General features: G+C 34.5%; 2 protein-coding genes across 5 annotated transcripts; one reads left to right on the top strand and one right to left on the bottom strand.

Annotated features, from left to right (window-relative positions):
- Positions 1 to 328: 328 nt before the first annotated feature.
- On the top strand, positions 329 to 8,677 carry LOC126655581 (beta-amylase). Of its 3 annotated transcripts, XM_056106521.1 has the most exons (10): positions 329 to 481; positions 581 to 775; positions 4,400 to 4,829; positions 6,395 to 6,448; positions 6,568 to 6,966; positions 7,074 to 7,238; positions 7,327 to 7,590; positions 7,665 to 7,874; positions 8,043 to 8,282; positions 8,364 to 8,677. In XM_056106521.1, the coding sequence occupies exons 4-10, from the start codon at positions 6,410 to 6,412 to the stop codon at positions 8,568 to 8,570; spliced, it is 1,524 nt and encodes a 507-aa protein (XP_055962496.1). In that variant the 5' UTR covers positions 329 to 481; positions 581 to 775; positions 4,400 to 4,829; positions 6,395 to 6,409; the 3' UTR covers positions 8,571 to 8,677. The 3 variants fall into 3 exon arrangements, with proteins under 3 accessions (XP_055962496.1, XP_050205772.1, XP_050205771.1); XM_050349815.2 differs by lacking the exon at positions 4,400 to 4,829; XM_050349814.2 differs by lacking the exon at positions 4,400 to 4,829 and having other exon boundaries at positions 329 to 775.
- Positions 7,327 to 11,005, bottom strand: LOC126655580 (pentatricopeptide repeat-containing protein At3g12770-like). Of its 2 annotated transcripts, XM_050349813.1 has the most exons (3): positions 9,481 to 11,005; positions 8,681 to 9,396; positions 7,327 to 8,537 (listed from the first exon to the last, which is right to left on the bottom strand). In XM_050349813.1, exons 1-2 carry the CDS (start codon positions 10,850 to 10,852, stop codon positions 8,720 to 8,722), a joined length of 2,049 nt encoding a protein of 682 aa, XP_050205770.1. In that variant the 5' UTR covers positions 10,853 to 11,005; the 3' UTR covers positions 7,327 to 8,537; positions 8,681 to 8,719. The 2 variants fall into 2 exon arrangements, with proteins under 2 accessions (XP_050205770.1, XP_050205769.1); XM_050349812.1 differs by having other exon boundaries at positions 8,681 to 11,005.
- Between the last annotated feature and the right edge of the window lie 2,348 nt (positions 11,006 to 13,353).

Genomic DNA, 13,353 nt, shown 5'->3' with positions numbered 1-13,353 from the left:
TCCTCCACAGTATTTGCTGGTGCGAAAAAAAAGTAGGTGATAGTTTTTAGCGTAGTAAAATTTTAGATAGAAGTTAAAAAAACTTAATACACTTTTAATTTTAAGTCGTGTAAATTTTAGATGGGTACTACCCACTTATAGTGAAAGATAGCAAATGGCATGCATGAGTACAAACATAAAGAAATTGACCCGAAGGAATTGGAATTTGCAAAGCAAGAAGCACCACAACTTAAAACATGCACCATTACGATTATATATATTGTACCAGAACTCCATTTAAACTTCAGAAATCAGACCATATAAGGTTTTAATCATTTCAGCAAACAAAAAATAAAAGAAAATACGTGTTTTTGAAGACGAGTCAGTGGATATTCATTCTTTGGTTTTTATTTACATTTGCAAAAGCAGTAGAGTTCAATAGAATAAGAAATCACGGTTTCTCATATTGGAAATGATATTTTCCGTTGTGTGAATTTTTTCTGTAATAATTTTTAGATGCTCTTTTATGTTTGATATTTTTTTGCTTTCCACTGCTTCGTGCTTGAGCTAATCTACTTAACATTTATTAAAAACGATACAGATGCATGCTTGCATGGCGAGCATTATACAGTCAACAGCAATTGCATTGGCAGAGAAGGTAAGGCATATTGTATCAGTTAATGGGGTTGAAGGTGGAAGATGGCCAAGCCACGCTGTAAAGCTGCAAACACGTGGACGTACCATATCAACAAAACCTCAAGCTATGCCATCTATATTTTCCACCACCAAATTACAGGTATATATATATCTTGATCTTCCATAATTTTTGCATTGCATATCACATCCTTCAAATATGACAAAACCCAAATAATAACAACACAAACCAATTTCTTATCTTCAATGGTGACAAAATTCTACTAGCCTCTCATATAATTTTAGCCTAATTACTTAAAAAAAACCCTCATTTTATAACATTTTTTTCGTTTATACCCTGAACTAGGAAAAAATTCATTTACTCCCTATTTTTGATTTTTCATTTTCAATTGTACCTAAAATTTTATTTTTTGACAATTTAATTAATTAAAGGATATAAACATTAAAAATAATTAAATAAATGTCATCTTTTTTCTGTTTGAAAAAATACTAATAAGTCCTTCAACTTTAAAAATATTTAAATAAATCCAAAAAATTAATTATATTTAAATTTTTTTTATTAAAAAACTAAAATAAATTAAAAAATACTTCCGAAAAATGCATTTTTTCAATTTATACACCACTACAAATTGTTATACAAAAAAGCTAAATTTTTTTCGTCTCCCTCAAAAGAAGGAGCAGACCTGCTCCTCTATGAAGGAGAAGCACAGATTTGCTCCTCCTTTAAAGGAGGAGCAGATTAGTGCTCCTTATGTGAAGGAGTAGCACAGATCTGCTCCTCCTTCCATGTGAAGACGGGGCAGATACGTGGTGCTCCTCCATGGAGGAGGAGCAGCGGGCTCCTCCTTCGAATGGAGAATCGAAAAAAAAATTAGAAAAAAATTATATATTTTTACGGTTTTACATTTAAAAAATATTGATAATTAATATAAATTTAATAATTATTATAAATTTAATTTTATAAAGAATAGTGTATTTTTTTATTATTAATAACATTAAAGTCTAATTAGAATATAGGTTTAAAAAATGAAGCACTATTTTAAACTTTTTTTTAAATAAAAAAAGTTCAATTTAATACTTTAGGGTAGAGTTGAAAACGAAAAATTAAAAGTAGGGTATAAATGAACTTTTTCCTAAATCAGAATATAAACGAAAAAATGTTATAAGGTGGGTTTTTTTTAAATAATTAGGCCTATAATTTTCTGCCTTTTGTCATAGTATGCATATATTTCTGAATTTTCAATAATAATACTAATAATTATATTATCAACTTCCCATTCTTTTATCCTATATTTTATTCCATGTTTTTTTTACTTATCGTTTATTAAATGTAATTGACAAATATTAACTATAATATAATTTTACCTTAAACTAATTATTTGCCCTGAAGTATTCTTATTTCGAGTTTTTAAATTTGTTAATAGGATCGGTCTGAGATCTAATGCTTTTAACACACTTGCAAAACGATATTCATGGGACTTTATCGGTTAAAAAACTCAACCAAATAAACTAACAGGATTAATCTGGGAGTTAAAAAACTCAGGCGAGATTAATATCAAAAATACTCCTAAATTAAAACAATTTGGGGATTGCGGGATAAAAAGTATTGGGTTTGGTTTTTGATTAATTGATTGATGATACATAATAATGAATGCTCTGAGTTATTTATAGCTCTACTAAAACCAGGACTCCTAATTTAAGTCTAACTAATATTCTCAAAGAGAAACTATCCTAATGAGTTCCAAACTCTTTTCTAAAAATCAGAAAACTAATCTAGAAGCTTTCATTAGGCCTAGAATCCTAAATAAGCCCCCGCGATGCTCTGACTCGTATCCTTTTTTGGGCAGGTGTAAACAATGCCCCCAACAAAACTGAAATAATAATTTTGGGCTTGTTCTATTCGGTCCATAGAAGCCCATTTCCTTCTGAAACCCGGCCTCTCCTGAGCGTATCAAACGGTTTGGTGCCCCTCAGTGCCATGTCAGCACGAGCTGTCACCCCACGGTGTCACGCATTAACCCCATGACTTTTCGGTTATCTTGGTTTTGCCCCTTATTAGAAAATTCCTAAATCAGTTTCTCATTACGAAACTCTCTTGATTTTCAAAGCTTTTATCTCTCTTCCAGCTCTCTGACATTTCAAAAACTCTTGGTAAGTAATCACCCATTTTTCTTCTTGACTTTTCTCATTTTCCTTTACTAATTGGCCGATACAATTTCTGAAGCTATCATGGCTCCTCCCAATGATCAACTCGCCGCTCAGGTTACTGCCAAGATCGCCGAGACCCGTGTTGCAGCTCCGAACACTGACTTCAAAGTAAATGTCGATGCTTGCGAAAACCATTTATGTGTCGATCCCATTCTTACTTCGCGTAGTCAGCTGTGCGAGCTAGCCTATCCTTTCCATGATGAAGGCCCACCACGCTTTTCTCTACCTCACCACTCTTCAATCTGGGTGAACACTACCTTCAGGAACTGGCCGATCGAACACCACGGGTATCAAAGCTGGGTAAATACACTTAAACTTTATTTCGGCAAGCTGTGGGCCGATATCGGGATATACAACATGATCAATTTATGCAAGGCGAGTCGGCCCATTGCTAAGAACTATATTATGGGATCGTCACGCTTCTGGTCTAGCACGATCAATTGTTTTTGTTTCAAATTTGGCGGTATGACAGTCACTCTATTGGATTTAGCGGCCATTCTCAACATCCTTGTTGTTCGCGAGCGTTTCTCCCCAAACATGGACGCCGATACTCTGATATTTGATCTGACCAAGGCACAAAGGAGCTACGGTCCATTCATCAAATTGTTTATGGGCGAAAACTTCACCAAGCCCGATAAAAAAGAACATGTTGCCTTCCTCGCCGTCTTTGTGGCGAAATTTGTGCTATGCATCCTTCAGGGTTACCCAAGACTGCTTTACACTCGCCGCTGCACTTGCCGAACGTCGACGATGCAACCTAGGAGAATTTATGCTCGCTCATCTATCCTTTATTGTTCTACGTCAATAACCGCGGGACCCATAGACCTTTTCTCGAAAATTACCCAGACCTTGAGTTCTTTATTCGCCTCAATAAAGCCTATCTAACTCATATTCCTGATCTTTCTCGCCCTTATGAGTCTCCTGGTTGTACTCTTGAAAATGAAAGCTGGTGGGCTTCAATCATCGAGTCATATTTCGACTTATTGCCCAAAGAAATTATCACTTTTCATGATTTTTCTTTACCCCACTTGTCAAGAAATCCTACTCACGCTGATTTGTTTGTTTTGCAGGTCCCAAAACGTTCCAAATTCGCAGGTAACCTCACTCTTCTTTTTGAGATAGCAAAATTTGAACATTTCTATAAATTTAAGTATGACCCCCTTGATCGGCCTGATATGAACCATAAAATGCAAGAACATACGCGAATAGCTCGGTCAACTATAGTAAAAAAAATGAAAAGGGTCTGGGAAGATAGATATAAGATACCTTCCCATACGAGTATTATGTGTCAAACATTCGCCCTACGTTTAAGTATAAAAAACCACCAGTCACTAGTTGTAATATGTCTTCGGTCAACCCAATTAAAAAAAGTAAGAAAAAACTTAAAAAAATCGGAGCCGAACATAGACAACGAGAGTGTATCATACACTGGCATCAGATGTCCCTCCGATGTCGAAGCCATAACCGAACTAGTTCGAGTTGGCTATAGTAGGATACCAGGTAAAAAGAACACTCTTTTTTCTTATATCGTCCTATTAATGCTTTGGTTTTCTTACAGTGGGCGTGCCATCATGGCAAAAAATGATAACTTCGACAGCGAGGGCGAAAAAGATCTGAGGCAAAACAGGCGAAGCAAAAACGTCAAGCGACTAAGAAACCTTCCAAGAAGGAATCGAAGTCCAAAAAGCTCGGGTAGAACCAAGGGGATCACATATGTTCGATCAAACCCGCCCGAAGTGGAATCTGCCCCCATGCCTTCGCAAAGCGCTCATTCATCCTCAAGGGGCGATACACAAACGGGCAATGACCAAACTGGCGATGAAAACAACTAGGTTCAAAGGTCCTTCTCTTCGCAACTGGCGAACTCCCAGCAGACTCCTACTGTCTCGTAGATCCTGGCAATATTGCCTCTGCATTCTCCGTTGTCGCCGCTTGGTTCGGACCTAGTCAATTTGCCAGAAAGGCTGGTAAACAAGACCTCTACCAAGGTATTTTTACAATTAGAAATTTATTTTTACAATTAAAAAAAAATTGTTTTTCATATACAAAAATGAAATTTGCAATGTTTAAAAATCAGATAGAATCTATGAGTCATAATGTTTTAATAAAAAATCAATGTTAATTCCATTTAAAAGAAGAAAAAAAATCTCAACTTTATATGAATTAGTTCAAATGGTAAAACAGCTCACTTAATCTCAATAGATCATCGATTAAATTTTTTTTGGGTTAGAATAACCTTAATCGAGATTCAATTAATTTTAAAATATTTATCAAAAATATACTCTGTCAAAATGATAGAAATTAAAACAATTAATGAAAAATACAAATTTATTTCAACAGACCTATCAATTCGGACGATTTAAAAAATTGATGTGCTCTTTTCAAAACGTTTAAAATATTTTGAGCAGAAGGGTGCTCATTCCTATAAGAAAAGGAGAGAAAGCAACGTGTGTGGCATCAGAGCAGCAGATATAATGCAGTAATAAGATAATGACACTTCTAAATCCTATCTCAGCAAAAAAATAAGACAGCATGTGCACACTATTTAATGCAAATAATTTTAAACTAAATTTATATAAAGCCTTTTACATTTTTATCTTTTTATTTATCTAATTCTTTTTTAAAATTTTATATTTATCAAGTCCATGTATTTAGCAGATTTTATCTAATGGTTCTTTTTGTGGACCGAATTACTGTGCGGTGTGTTCAGTTCCGTTATTATTACCACGTGGAAAATAATAAAACGGATTTTGATTAATGAATTATGATTTTCTTTTCAATAAATCCACATACTTTCAAATTTTTGTTTATCTGATCCTTATATTTTTAACTTTTATTTATCTGGTCCCTTTTCAAATTCAACATCAAACGTGTTTCACGGCGATTGTAGTGTACACTGTTTTTTTCATCCAAAAATAGACTTAAAAATTTAAAATAAATAAAGTACAACTACTAGATAAAAACAAAAAGACTAAACCCATTATGGGGTTGCTAAACTATACTATTTTGGTTTATCAGCTTCCTCAACTTCTATTTGACTTCCTCAAGTCCCTAAATTTTAATTTTCTGATTCATCAGGTCCCTCAACTTCTATTTGATTTTCCAGACCTTTTAACTTTTATTTTTTAGTTTATTAAGTCCTTAAATGGCATTTAAGGACTTAATGAACTAAAAAAACGAAAGTTTAGACGCCCAATGAACCAAAAATGAAAGTTAGGGACCTGAAGAACATATAAAAATTGAGGGACCTGGTGAAACAAAAAAACGAAAGTTTAGGGACATGAGGAAGCCAAATAGAAATTGAGAGACCTAATGAACGAAAACCGTATAATTTAGGGACCCAAAATAGATTTAGCAAAAACAAAACTTTAAAAAAAAATATCGAATGAATAAAAAGATAAAATTACAAGGACCTCAAAATAAGTTTAGCTTAAATTTTACCTTAAAGTTTGCTATAAAAGGAAAGCTTCACTGTATCTCCAATTTCATTATAGCAATTTATTTTTCCTCCTATAAACCCCAAACTTCATCACCTTACTTCAACAAAATGCAGTCTTCTGATGATAAGATGCTGCTCAACTATGTGCCCATTTACGTAATGCTCCCAGTAAGTCATTTCCACATTTAATGCACAACTTATACTTATTATGATGACATGAAATGAAATGTAATGCAAAAACTGATTCACTTTTTTCCATTTTATAATCATTTCCTGCTCTGTTATAGTTAGGAGTTGTTACAGCTGAGAATGTGTTCCAAGGTAAAGATGAGATGGAGAAGCAGCTCACGAAGCTCAAAGATGGTGGTATCGACGGAATAATGGTAGACGTATGGTGGGGGGTCATAGAGGCTAAAGGCCCTAAGCAGTATGATTGGAGCGCTTACAGGAGCTTGTTTGAACTTGTTCAACACATTGGCTTGAAAATTCAAGCTATAATGTCATTCCACCAATGTGGAGGGAATGTAGGAGATGTTGTTAACATTCCGATTCCTCAATGGGTACGCGATGTTGGAGAAACAGACCCGGATATTTTTTACACTAACAAGGAAGGTAAAAGAAACAAAGAGTATCTCAGTATTGGTGTAGATCACCAGCCTCTCTTTGCTGGACGAACTGCCATTCAAGTAAGCTTCATTAACATGCATTTCTAGGCTCGGTATGGTTAATACATATTTTCAGATTTAAATAGCTAAAGATCAAACATCTAATAACTTTTGTTGATCCTATCTAGTTGTATAGTGACTACATGAAGAGTTTCAGGGAGAACATGTCGGATTTCTTAGAAGCCGGGGTGATAATAGATATCGAAGTAGGGCTAGGCCCGGCAGGAGAGCTAAGATACCCGTCTTATCCACAAACTCTGGGCTGGGTTTTTCCAGGCATTGGAGAATTTATTGTAAGATTTAGCCATCAACTTTCAGTGTAAAACTTTTAACTCTTATGTGTTTTTTTCTCAACAAACATTACCTCACATTTGTCTGTAGTGTTATGACAAGTATCTCGAAGCGGACTTCAAAGAAGCAGCAGCAAATGCAGGACATCCTGAATACGAATTTCCTAAAGATGCAGGGACATTGAATGATACACCAAAAGATACAGGCTTCTTTGGGAAAAATGGGACATACCGTACTGAAGAGGGACAGTTCTTTTTGACTTGGTACTCAAACAAGTTGCTGATCCATGGGGATGAGATCCTTGATGAAGCCAATCAAGCGTTTCTCGGCTGTAAAGTCAAATTAGCAGCAAAAGTAAATCAAGGAACTTTATTTCTTTCCTCATCAATCAGTAATACCTCATAATATTATATCTAATGTCGATACAGGTATCCGGAATACATTGGTGGTACAATGATTCTAGCCACGCAGCAGAGCTTACTGCAGGATACTATAACTTGTATGGAAGAGATGGGTACCGACCTATTGCAAGGATGCTATCAAGGCATTACGGTATTTTGAACTTTACATGTCTCGAGATGAGAAACACAGAGCAACCAGCTAATGCTTTGAGTGCACCTCAAGAACTTGTAAAACAGGTAGAAAACAAATTAAATTCAATTTTAGCTGATAAATCTTAGAATTCATCCAAATTAGATAATGCAAGAAATATGAGAAAACCTAATATACGAACTATAAGGAAACTTAAATATAAATAATTCATTATTGATATGTGATTAGTTAATGCCTTGCTCAACCAAGTGCAGGTTTTGAGTGGAGGTTGGAGAGAAAACATTGAGGTTGCTGGCGAGAATGCACTTGCAAGATACGACGCCACAGCTTATAATCAAATCCTTCTAAATGTTAGGCCTATTGGTGTCAATAAGAATGGGCCACCAAAGTATATGATGTATGGGATGACATACCTACGTTTATCGGATGATCTACTACAAGAAACCAACTTTGATCTATTTAAGATATTTGTGAAGAAAATGCATGCTGACCAGGTAAGTAGCCACAAGTAAATGGATGATAGAATCTGAATGTTCATCTATTAAACCTTACCTAACATTTGTATTTGTTTTCAGGATTACTGTCCAAATGCCCAGAAGTTCAACCACGAACTAGCTCCACTTGAACGATCAAAACCAAAGATTTCAATTGAAGATCTCCTAAAAGCGACCGAAGGATTAGCACCCTTCCCATGGAATTCAAAAACAGATTTGCCAGTTGATGGTAGTGTTGGTCTACTTGGTGGTTTGCTGCAAAAGATCAAATCCCTATTCTTCAAATAAAAATAGGAATTGTGGAAAGGAACTTTCAAATCCTAAAAATGCCTTTTGAAAGCTGTATTACAAATTTCTACAATATTATGTTTGAATAAAAGAATTTTCCTTATCCATACCTGCTTTGAAATGAGAATAGCCTTTTGATTAATAATCAGTTACCAGTAATCACCACAGGAACATAAACCATCTTTGAAATGGTGGAACCTGCGGATATCTCGCATGATGATTTCTCGATGCAAGAGCTTAGAGATCAATTTTATTACAATGTGACAATCTCCACAAACACGAAGGTTCTTTGTGATTCTTATAGTGGTCTTGGAACCTGTATTAATAAGAGCGAAGGCAATAGCCAATCTTTCACTGTGATCCCAAAGCATCTTCTCTTTTGTTTCTTCGTCAACATTATAGAACACTGAGCTTGTATCAGGCTTGTATCCAGCCTCCTTGAGTAGCTGATTCAAGTGCTTTAACTTTGAGTTTATATTTTCCATTTGCGGATGTGATTTATCTCCAACTAGGAACCGATGAACTGTCTTGTTTAACTCAACAAAGCTGCAGCCTGCCGATTTCGTTAGCCCCTTCTGTCTCATCAATGCTCTAATCCTTTCCACATCATCCCATCTTTTCTCAGCAGCATACATATTGGATAGGCAAATGTAACCACCTACCTGTCTTGGATTCAACTCAAAAAGTTTTTCTGCAGAGATTTCTGCTAAATCAATATTTCGATGTAATCGGCAAGCATTAAGGAGTGCAGCCCATATATCACAGGAGGGATTAACTATCATGCTATCAATAAGCTCAAATGCTTCATCTAAATACCCTGCTCGACCTAGAAGATCCACCAAACATGAATAGTGAGCAAGTACAGGACTCACATTATAATTTGTTGTCATTCTATGGAAGATTTTTTTACCTTCAGAAACCAAACCTGTATGGCTACAAGCTGACAAAACTGACGTAAGAACACCCTCATCTGGACAGATATTGTTCTCAAGCATTTCATGAAAAAGTGAGATAGCATCTCTTCCCATTCCATGAATGCCATATCCAGAAATCATAGCGCTCCAACATACCAAATTTTTTCTAGGAATCTCTTCAAAAACATGATGTGCACAAGCTAAAGCTCCACATTTAACATACATATCGATAAGGGCTGTTCCCACAACAATGGTTGCACCAAATCCTTTCTTAGCAAGGCAGGAGTGAACAGACATGCCAAACTGAAATGCTGTGACTTGATGGCATGCTCCAAGCACAATAATAAAGGTTATTTGATCAGGCTTGGTTCCTTCCAAAACCAGTCGACAAAAAAGCCTTAAGCTTTCAAAAGCCTCTGCATTTCGTGCATAGCCAGAAATCAACGAATTCCATGATACAGTATCTTTCAATTCCATTTTCTCGAATAATCTTCTTGCATCTACCATAGAATTACATTTACAATACATCTCAATAAGAGAATTCATCAAAAAATTATTACATACAACCGCATACCTATTTCGAAAAACATAACCATGTACTGCTTTCCCCAGCTTCACTGCAACTAGTTCTGCACATATACTAAGAAGACCGATCAGAGTCGCATCATCAGCAACCAACCCCGTTCGCTTCGCTAAATCAAAAATAGCCAAACCCTCTTCTGGTTTCCCATTCTTTACATAACCTGAAATCATGGTATTCCAAGACGTCGAATCTCTCTTAGGCATTCTATCAAACACCATTCGCGCCAAACTCATGTCCATAAACTTCAAATACATTGCAAGAAGAGAATTACTCACATACATATCCAAATCAAACCCATTAATCACAGCTCTACCATGAACCCTCCTGCCAATTTCTACCCCAAACAGATCACCACACGCCTTAATCACGAAGGGGTACGTAAACTTATCAGCCCTCTGCCCAAAAAATTTCATTTCTTGATACAAAGCAAGAGCTTTTTCTGAATACCCATTACAGGCATAGCCTCTAATCATGGAATTCCACAAGAATGAGCTTTTGAAAACAATCCCATCAAAGATTATGCGGGCATTAGCCATTTGACCACAGTTTGCGTAAAAAGCAGCGAGTTTTGTGCTGAGATAAGTGTTGGACACGAGATTGCCGGAGGTAATGATGTAGGCATGGAGGTGTTGGCCTGTTGTGAGAGATTTGGTGTTGGTGAGGCTCTGTAAAATGGCTCCGCATTGAAGAGAAGTGAGGGGTTGTGTGAGGGAATTGTTGGTGAAATGGGTGTTAATGGTGGTGTATGGTAATTGTTTGAGTTTATGAGTAGGAAAGCTACTCATTAAGGTTAGGAAAACGAAGGACAAATTGATTGCTGGGTTCCTTTTTGTTTTAGATTTTGATCAAGTAAAAATGGCGGTTCTTAGTATTTTTTTCAAAAATGAGATTTTAATTGTTAGTACGGTCACCGGCCACGGCCACCTCATTGCTCACAAGTAAATTCATGGGGTTTGGATTTGGACTGATTTGAAATGAAAAGTTTATATATGGCAAAAGCTCATTCGGAGGCCCCTCTATTTTACCATTTTTGTTCGAGAAATTCCTACACTAAAATTCGTCATGTTCGGGTTCTTGTACTTTGCAAAATCACACTTTGATATCCCTTTTTATGTTTTTTTCAGTCCTCTACTTACAATTTGTGATTTTTCGGTACACAAAAAATGACTTAAAATATTATACTATATAATTTATAATTTGAAAGACTTGAACAACAAATAAAATAAGTAGAGGGACTTTACGAACAAAAAAAAAATACAGGGGTTGCCTGAAGAAAAAAAAAGGTAAAATAGAAAGGTCTCCTTATAAATTTTGCCTCTATATATTTAAGAGAAAATTAAGAAAAAACAAACTACTGGCTATTTAGGAAAAGAAGCTAACGAACCTCCTTTCTCTATAGTATAATTCTCTCATTTCTAAATGAAAATCACACCTAAAAACCTTTATTTTGAGGAAATGGTTTTAACTTTTTAATCGCAAAACGCATACTTTATATATTTTTTAAAATCATCAAATCTCAATAAATTGAAATATAAAACAATTATATTTATAAAAAAATAGCGATAGCTTTGATTCTACGCATCTATATGAAAAAAAGTATGTTCTTCCTATTAATCTAATTGTTCTCTAAATCATCGCCTATCGTACAGAGCTCCTAGAATCTCCAAAGTAAAGGAAGACTAGCTACAAAGAGAATTGGCTACTTTCTTCTCTTCTCTTTAAAAGTATGTGTTGTTGCTTATTAGTGTTTTCTAAATACAATAAACCTTCTAATAATTAATATTTAATAAATTAATAATTTTAATAATTAATAAAATTTAGGGAACCAACTTCAATATTACGTCCTATATAATATTCAATAGATTAATAATTCTAATATTTAATAAATTTTTAGTCCATCATGTATATTAATTATTAGAGAGTTGACTGTATATCTTTGTGGATTCATATCGAAGATGCGGATGAAGTTTAAAGAGCGAGCAGTTTCAAGGCATAATCAGACGAGTCTAATGGATCTAGCCCCGCTTTTCTTGAAAAAAAAACGCCGCTTTGCAACCTTTTAGCGGAATTTCGGCCTAACCTACTCTCTTTCGATTAATTTTTTACTTGTATTCTATAACTTCATATGTATGTTTTGAATGTTTTTTGGTTGGTTTGCATTTGAAAGATCATATGTTTAAATCCTTATTATGTGACTTTCATCAATTTGTAACCATCTTTTACCTTTGAAAAAAAAGTAAGAAAAACACTTCATTTTTTTTAAAATAATCGTAATTTTTTACCTAAATAAGAAAAAGATAGAGAAATATGATTATTTACAAAATACCCTATTTTTGAAACTTATTTACACCAATTTTGTCTATCATTCCTTAATTTCTGTCGCTACCTATTTTAATAACTTATTTACAAAAAAACCCAATATTTATAATCTATCACATTTTAGGTTAAACTTTTACATAGCCGCTCTTTTTTCTATCAAAATTCTCTCTCTTTTTTTTTTCATTTGATTTTCATTTTATCTCTTCCGGTTGCTTTTCTGTAAGTCTTTTTTGTTTGCTTTTCCGTTCGTCTACTTCCGATGGATTTCTCGTAGTTTCCGGTCGGTTTTCCGTTCGTCTCTTCTATTCGTGCTAGTCCGTTCACTACTAAAAAACTGTGTTTTACTGACGGATTTTAGTCCGTCGCTAAATTTTTTTTACCGACGGATATGAAATTCGTCGCTAAATTGTCATTTAAATTGCCGGGAGTGTTCCCGCCAACTTTAGCGACGGAAAATCCGTCGCTAAAGTTGGCGGGAACACTCCCGCCAATTATTTTTAATGGATTTAGCGACGGACTTTATATCCGTCGCTAAATCCGTTTTAGCGACGGATTTTAGCGACGGATTTAAATCTGTCGCTAATTGCCGACGGATTTTAATGACGGATTTAAATCTGTCGCTAATTTAAAAAAATAAAAAAAATAAATTGTAAAAATAAATTTTTTCTCAAAAAATTATTTAGGAAAATAATTATTAAAGAAAAAATAATAATTATTTTTTAATTAAATATAATATTATTTATATATAACATAATTATTTATAAAATATATTAAAAACATTGTTATTTATTTATTCATTAATAATTATTTAAGCTAACTATTAATTATAAAAAATAATTATCTTAAAATGTGGGAGGAAGTATTTGTTATTTTTTAGTTACATTTAAATATAAATATATACATATATGTAACAAGAAGCTGAATTGGTTCAGGTGGAACTACGCGCGGGAGAACTTCAAAGTTAAAG

The sequence above is a fragment of the Mercurialis annua genome, linkage group LG7, assembly GCF_937616625.2.
Source record: "Mercurialis annua linkage group LG7, ddMerAnnu1.2, whole genome shotgun sequence".
Lineage (NCBI taxonomy): Eukaryota > Viridiplantae > Streptophyta > Magnoliopsida > Malpighiales > Euphorbiaceae > Mercurialis > Mercurialis annua.
Note: the sequence above shows the minus strand (reverse complement) of the source record. Positions and strands in the feature narration are given on the sequence as shown.

Excerpts from the sequence above, each read along its gene's own strand:
- LOC126655581 (XM_050349815.2), top strand. The coding sequence starts at position 581 with ATGCATGCTTGCATGGCGAGCATTATACAGTCAACAGCAATTGCATTG. Across the intron at positions 6,967-7,073 it reads CTGGACGAACTGCCATTCAA|TTGTATAGTGACTACATGAA; the intron begins GTAAGCTTCATT and ends GATCCTATCTAG. Across the intron at positions 7,875-8,042 it reads CTCAAGAACTTGTAAAACAG|GTTTTGAGTGGAGGTTGGAG; the intron begins GTAGAAAACAAA and ends AACCAAGTGCAG.
- LOC126655580 (XM_050349812.1), bottom strand. The coding sequence starts at position 10,852 with ATGAGTAGCTTTCCTACTCATAAACTCAAACAATTACCATACACCACC.